Source organism: Clarias gariepinus, chromosome 4 (assembly GCF_024256425.1).
Source record: "Clarias gariepinus isolate MV-2021 ecotype Netherlands chromosome 4, CGAR_prim_01v2, whole genome shotgun sequence".
Classification (NCBI taxonomy): Eukaryota; Metazoa; Chordata; class Actinopteri; order Siluriformes; family Clariidae; genus Clarias; species Clarias gariepinus.
In genome coordinates, this window is record NC_071103.1 from 5,943,289 (window position 1) to 5,951,007 (window position 7,719).

At 35.3% G+C, this 7,719-nt stretch overlaps 1 protein-coding gene across 1 annotated transcript; it reads left to right on the forward strand.

Annotated features, from left to right (window-relative positions):
- Positions 1–345: 345 nt before the first annotated feature.
- Positions 346–2,058, forward strand: LOC128519845 (C-C chemokine receptor type 5-like). Its single transcript, XM_053493758.1, has one exon. It carries the CDS (start codon positions 468–470, stop codon positions 1,359–1,361), a length of 894 nt encoding a protein of 297 aa, XP_053349733.1. The 5' UTR covers positions 346–467; the 3' UTR covers positions 1,362–2,058.
- Positions 2,059–7,719: the final 5,661 nt, after the last annotated feature.

Here is a 7,719-nt window from a genome sequence, read left to right on the forward strand (position 1 = left end):
GTTGGCTGTGACAGTATTCAGAAAAGTAACTTACACTCTATAGGGTTGTAATGCATCAAAAATAAGTGCATGTTACAAATACAATTTATTAGTCAAATACTAATTTCTTTTTCTGAAATAATCTTAGTAATGTAAATTTAAGACAAAATAAATGTATTTTTTAAAGTATTTATTTTGATATGTCCTACCCAAACAATTAAGTATGTATTTTTTAAAGATCTTATTAAGGTAACATTTTATTATTGTGATATTTACAAGGCCACAGAATATTTTTTTAAAGTTTACTAACTCAGCTTCTGATGCACTGAAACGCTGTACTAAAATAATTTCTCTTTTCTGTTTTCAGCGAAACTGAATATGATTACTCTATTTTTAACTTTACTGAACCATGTGAATACGGACCCCATGCAAGCCGGTTTCTCCCAGTGCTCTACTCTCTGTTCTTCGTGGTGGGCTTCCTGGGCAACATGCTGGTGCTGTGGGTGATGTTAAAAGGTGCTCAGCTGAAAACCATGACTGATGTGTCTCTCCTAAACCTGGCTATTGCTGACCTTCTCCTAATCTTCACTCTCCCCTTCCTGGCTCACTATGCCAGAGATACCTGGGTATTCGGTAACGTCATGTGCACTCTGGTCCTCAGTGTGTACTACATTGGATTTTATGCTGGTATTTTCTTTATTGTGCTGATGAGCATCGACAGATACTTGGCTATCGTCCATGCTGTGTTTGCCTTGAGAATAAGAACAAAGGCTTTTAGCATTTTAGCAAGCATGGTAGTCTGGATGATAGCTGTTGCAGCATCATTTCCTGAGCTACTGGATCTTGGCATTATAGGTAATGGGACTGAAGTAGTTTGCGATGCTTATCCAAAATCTATAGAAAGCCACAATTATGTAAAAAGTTCAGCCTTAATTAAAATGAATGTTTTGGGCATGCTGATTCCACTGGCTATTGTGGGATTTTTTTACTCAATGGTGCTCCAGAAGTTTCAGACATCTACAAAACTGGCCATTCGTCTTGTTGTTGTGGTCACGGTGGTCTTCTTCTGCTGTTGGATACCGTACAACATTGCAGCATTCCTCAAAGCACTGGAACTAAAGGGCATTATTTCTCAAACATGTGACAACAGCAAAAGGATCCAGCTTATGCTGCAAGTCACTGAAGCCGTGGCATACTCGCACAGCTGCCTCAATCCATTCCTCTATGTCTTTGTGGGTGAGAAGTTCAAGAGGCATCTCGCCAGACTCCTCCTCGGGACACCATGCGTCCATGTGCAGTGTATGAAGCGCTACATGACCCAGGTTGCAGGCTCAGTGGATTCAAAGACTGGAAATATGGACGAACTCTCAATTGCCATTTAAATGCTAAAGTCCGAAATGTGCATAATTTTTTTTTATTATGTTATACTGCATCTACTGTTGAAAATATGAGGGATTTATATCTAGAATAATTATAATATCTACTCTTTTTGAAAACTTTGTGAACTCTCAGAGTGCTAGCTTTAACCCTTTTTAACTTTAATATTTATCTGTGACCAGAAACTATGTATATACTGTAGTATATTTATACAATTTACAGAGATTTATTATTTCATAATTAGACTGTAATAAAACCTGCACTATACTTACATTTAACTTAATACACATACAGTATGCAAGACATCCATCAGGCGGAAAACGAAAGTAAATTGTCAAAGTGGTGTAGTACCATGTGACTGACTGAACAAATTAATAACTGTATCTTAAATGGCATGCTTGTGTATTATTCTAGACAATTGAGTTATTGAGTACTAACATAAATCACTTGTGTCAAATATATAAGCGTATTTGCTATTGTTTTATTAATTAATTAAAGTGCATGCCAATAATCCTTTTGCATTGGGGACTTTGTATTGTTATTATTAATAATAACAAATTCATACATTATCAACTACTGCCACGAATAGAATTAAATTATCTGGCAAACACTGAAACATTTTTTTAATGCTGGAAACACACAATTGTCTATAATGTCTTTCTGTACTAAATCATTATTAAGTTTCCTTTGACTAGAACTAAGAGGCTCCAACCTATTCTATCATGACCAGTTTTATGTGTCATCATGTGCACAAAATGCAAGTCCATAAAGGCAAGGAAACCATCCCAATGTTGAAGTGGGAGAACTTAAAGGGTCTGCACAGAACCCTGACCTCTACCCCACTGAGCACATTTGAATGAATTTGAATGCTAATTGCATCCCAGGTCTCTCTACCTGACATTAGGATGGGAGAACTCTGGAATGGAATGTTTAGCATCAAGATGGTCAGGTGTCCACATACGTTTGGCAATATAAACTATTTTGGACTATTTTTTTTATTAATTTCTGGACTTATAATGCAAAGTCATGAATACAACTAAAATAAACATCCATATCTAAAGAACACACATGCAAGAAAAAGATAATCAGGTAGAATATATGGCTCCTGTATAAACAATAGCAATTTAAATCGTATAAAATGCTCTAACGTTTTTTTTTTTTTCAATAAAAATGAATGACCTACAGTAAATGTCATAACGTTAACCGGGTCACTATTATGAAAGCCTCCATAATTATTTAAATTATATCAGCATATCAGCTGATATATATGTTGCGGTAGTTGAGAGCAGAGGTAGTTTTTAATAAGTTGGGCTTGGAGGACCATATGCGGTCCTGCTGTTAGGTCTTGGAGCTGTTAGGTTTTATAAGCCACAACTACCCCCCAACAGGTTCTCACTAGTTGAATGATAGTTTCCTCTCGGGAGACATAGTGTTTGACTGTTTGTTTCTGGGCCAGAACAGATGGTAGATTCAAGATTCAAAGAACTTTATTAATCTCAGAGAGAAATTGCTTTGTCTTAGTTATACAGTTGCTTTTTTTTAATTTATAGAGAAGAAAGGGTAAAATTCGATTAGACGAGGAAAAAAATGAAATTGAGGAAATAAAAATTTAAAGAACAATAACAATAAATAGAAGTAAAAATAGAATTAAAGATCATGATCCCAGCGCGGCGGCATCTTGGCAGGGGCAGTATAGGATGTGTCAAATAAAATACGAATGATGGTGACATTCATGCAACCAATTTTCCATTTTCCGGTTTGCATGTCACATGTTTCACATCACTTTGAGGATCAATTAACCTTGTTGGGGCCCTGATTTTAATTTGTGACCAAGGCAGGCTTATGCCTGTAAAGGTCTCCAATTCAGAACAGAATTATGATTTTTTTTTCTGTTCCTTAAAACATTAAGAATACTGTAAACCCCATCTACACACTTCCAAGATGAAAGGGTTTAATCTTGACTTCTAAGTGATCAAGGATCATAGGTTATGGAAAAAATGAGGATACAAGGAGACAAGTGTAAAAGATACATACATATAGTATGTAGCTGTGTTATCTACTTCAACTGAATAAAGCATTATAGCAAAGTTGGAGCAAAGGGGCCTTTTTTTTTTTTCTTATTCTGCTGAAGGGAAGTTCACACCCAGGGTGCTATAAACACTAGAGGTGATGCTAAGCACAGCAAAACTTATATAGCAGATGCCCAATTCACTTCCGTCTACTTGAGCAGAAACACAAAATTCAGTCGATTTAATTTTAGTAATAACAGACACACATACAGCTTTTTAAGCAATGCGTTAGTTTTGTTAATTATAAATTCAAGATGTGGGAAAACTTGATTCCATTAGTACTGCTGTTCTAAGGCACAGGGATCACAAGTCTGGCACAATTCTGGTCAGATTTTTACCCAGTAAACATACTGCTGTTTATTCTTTGTTAGCCATCACTGCTGGTGCTGTTTATTGCTCTGCCTTCACTAATTGATGAGCTTGACCCTTCTTCCTTCTTATTTAAAGCTTAAAACCTGTAAACCTTACATTCTTTAAAAAAAAAATAATTCCTGGCCATTCATGAAGTGCTTTCTTTCGTAACAATTTTCTTTTATGAGGAACCTACTTAAACTACATCTTGTCAGACATTTTGACCTAAGTAACCACAAGCTTGACCTGGGGCTTGCATTTGAATATGTCACATGTTTACACATATCCCTCTACGTTCTGCTGTTGTGTCGTGGTGCCCCTAAAGGTCACTTGTAAGTTGAATCAAACAGCAGACACAAACATGAATATCAGAAAAGGTAAAGGTCAGAAAATACACAATAATGCACAAATGCTTGAAGCACTTGAAGCAAAACTGAAGCAAAATTAATGCACATTTGTGTTACTACCTACTAAAAGGGTAATATGGTACTATTAGTGCATTACTATATTAAAAAGCAACAGGTTATATTACTAGTTACTAAAAAAGGTTTTGTCACTGGGTGTAACCTCTCAGAAGGTGGTACCCACTCCACCAGGTGATGCTGCTGCCTCAGTCCCTTTATTAGACCTGGAAAGTTAACATCTAATGAAGGGTCACGGATGATATTTATAGGCCATAGGGAAGTCATACTTTACCAGAGTGCCTCCAGACAAAAATTATTGTTCATGAAACATCAACTTAATCCACCAAAATTGTTTAGAGGGAATATGTCTGTGAACATTCTCAGTCATGAAGGTGAGGTCATCTGGGTGTTGATTCATGTGAACTTGACTTCTTTCTTGCTAGGTAGAAGTGTTTCATCACTCATCCAAGTAACCTCCTGAGGGAAGTTGGAATATTTCACATATTTGTATCCTCCAGGGTCAAAAGGGTCCTAATCATAAGTGTAATGACGGTATCTTAGGCACAACCTGTCTCCTTTTTTTCATGCTGGCCTTTCATGTACGTGTAATAACGTTTATACATACCTGACAGTAATTAATTAAATTAAAGTATATATTTAATGTATTATAAGTACATTACAGCAACTTTTCACTGTGTTACAAATACTGTAAATGAGTAATATATTTTGAATATATTCTTATTGCAGCAGTAGCATGCTGTTATACTTCTGGCCAATTACAAATACTAAAAAAGTACACTGTGTGGTTACTTTACTATATCAAACGGTACACATAGTCTTCTATACTACTGTATTGCAACTGTTTTACCAGTACACCAACATTTAGACCATTAGTTAAGCATTTACAAATACTGAATGCATTTTCTACACTATAAGATGTTTATGAAACACAACACATAAGTAATTACGCAGCAGATTTTATTTATAAGTTCAACAGATTTAATTTGCATAAGGTTACCAAAAAACAACAACAGCAATAAGTACTATAGTTTATTTGTGTTTAAAAAAATGTCAGGTTGTCTCATAAACACACAAATTGTTGTCTCCCCAAAGACAGACATTAGTATTAGAATATACAGAAACATAATACAATTATTTTTAAGTATGTTTAAAGTTCAATTCCGAAAATTTGTAAAAGAATTATGTTAGTATACTTTTTACATATTAAATACTGGTAAATTTTCTGTCAATATATTTTTAATGTACTATAGAAGATTTTAATATATTTGTAATACTCTAAAGTGTACTTAAAGTCTGCTTCAGCAATTTGATAACTCTGCAAGGGTTTTCTGCCTTATATATCCTTCAGCCATTAGGTTTCCTGGTCACAGGTGTGCCAGGTTGGTGAGCTGGGATAGCTCACCAACCAGAGGGAACTGGCGTCGTTACTGTACCTCTCCTCGGGTGCCAGAATCCCCAGGCTCATCTGGTAAAACTGGGACTGTCGGAGGATCCCTCAGTGTGAGGGGTGTCGGTGGAACCTTACAAATTCAAGCTACAGTTAAATAAATGATACCATGCAATGTTGATATTCATAAGCAATGTTACAGGCAATTTTAATGCTAATAGATGTATTATTAGTTGCGCTTGGCTTAGCGGGTGTAGTATTGCCTTAATGTGGTTACAAGTATGAGTCATTTTGCTACCATGGTTATTTTTAAGATTGTTATGTGGCATCTAACATAAACTTAATTGTTGCTAGGGTAGATTGTGATACAGCTGTGCAACCATGATTTAATTAATAAAAGATTTAAAACTGTTGTTTAAAAAAAGACAGACATTAGTATTAGAATATACAGGTACACCCCAGTAAAAAAACAAAAAAACACTTTAGTTAATTACAAATATATTAACATTCTCGATGTTATATACACTGCAAATATACTAACAAAATGTTGTACCATCAGTTAATATATAAAATGTATACTGATATCATGCTTTTACCAAATTTTGGAATTAAACTTTAAATATACTTCAAAATAATTGTATTATAGTACACTTTCCAAAAATATATTATTGAAAAATATACTTTAAGTAAAAGGTTGGTCTAATTTCAGAAATGTCAAGTAACGAAGTACAAATACTTTGTTACCTTACTTAAGTAGAAATTTTAATTAATTAATACAATAGTAGTAAATACTAGTAATTAATACAATTTAAGTATATATTTAATACTGTATATTATAAGTACATTACAGCTATTTTTACTGTGTTACAAGGACATAATTAATATACTATGAGTATATATTTTTATCACAGCAGTAGCTGTTATACTTCTTGTCAATTACAAATACTAAAAAAGTACACTTTGCGGTTAATACAAATATACTTTATTGTTTTTGAACACAGACAGACATCAGTATTAGAGTATACAGGTACAATATAAGTTTAAACCTGGTGTGTGAACACAGACAGACATCAGTATTAGAGTATACAGGTACAGTATTAGTTTAAACCTGGTGTGTGGACACAGACAGACATCAGTATTAGAGTATACAGGTACAGTATTAGTTTAAACCTGGTGTGTGGACACAGACAGACATCAGTATTAGAGTATACAGGTATAGTATTAGTTTAAACCTGGTGTGTGGACACAGACAGACATCAGTATTAGAGTATACAGGTACAGTATTAGTTTTAAAAAATGAAGTGTAATTTGTTTTATTTTTGCTTCTTGATACTGTAGGAATTGTTGTTATATAGATATTTTTGAGCAGGTCAAGAAGCGCTGATTTAAAACGACTGCTGCACAGTGGCAGCGACGAGCGTCTTGAGCTGAAACAATGCTAAAAGTAAATTAAGATTGGTCTAGACCAACCTTACGAGCACGTGACTTACCCAAGATATACTTAGAGTATGAACAAGAATAGTGCGATGGAACCTGGCAAAACGCGATTCCCACCATACTGTTAAGAAAAAGCTTAAGGTACAACTTAAGAACTACTTAGCGATAAGAAGCTTTTGGGATACGGGGCCATGTTCTTTCACTAATCAGACAGCAACTGAGCGTTCATCCACACTAGTGGTCTGTGAATACACAGAGCCCGGAACCTGACTGATGTAACGCTTCAAACACTGCACATGGACGCATGGTGTCTGGAGGAGGAGCCTGGCAAGGTGTCTTCTGAACTTTTCACCCACAAACACGTAGAGGAACGGGTTGAGGCAGCTGTGTGAGTACGCCACGGCTTTAGTGGCTTGCAACATCAGCTAAATCCTTTTGCTGAGCTCACACTCTGAAGGCAGGATGTGCTTCAGTTCCAGATATCTCACCTACTGTACATATCAGAGGCTCTAATGTTGTAGGGCACAAAATACATGACCATACACCCCATTTCAAAGATTCACAAAACAGTTGATTTGCTTTAATAATGGATTTGACTACTGATTGGAATGTAATATGTGCTTACCTCAATGTTGTGTCTCCCACCAAAAGATTATCAGTGCTGTTTTCCACTGTTGCCATTCGAGTCTATTAG

Bases quoted from the DNA above. Each gene is read 5' to 3' on its own strand.
- LOC128519845 (XM_053493758.1), top strand. From the start codon at position 468: ATGCTGGTGCTGTGGGTGATGTTAAAAGGTGCTCAGCTGAAAACCATG.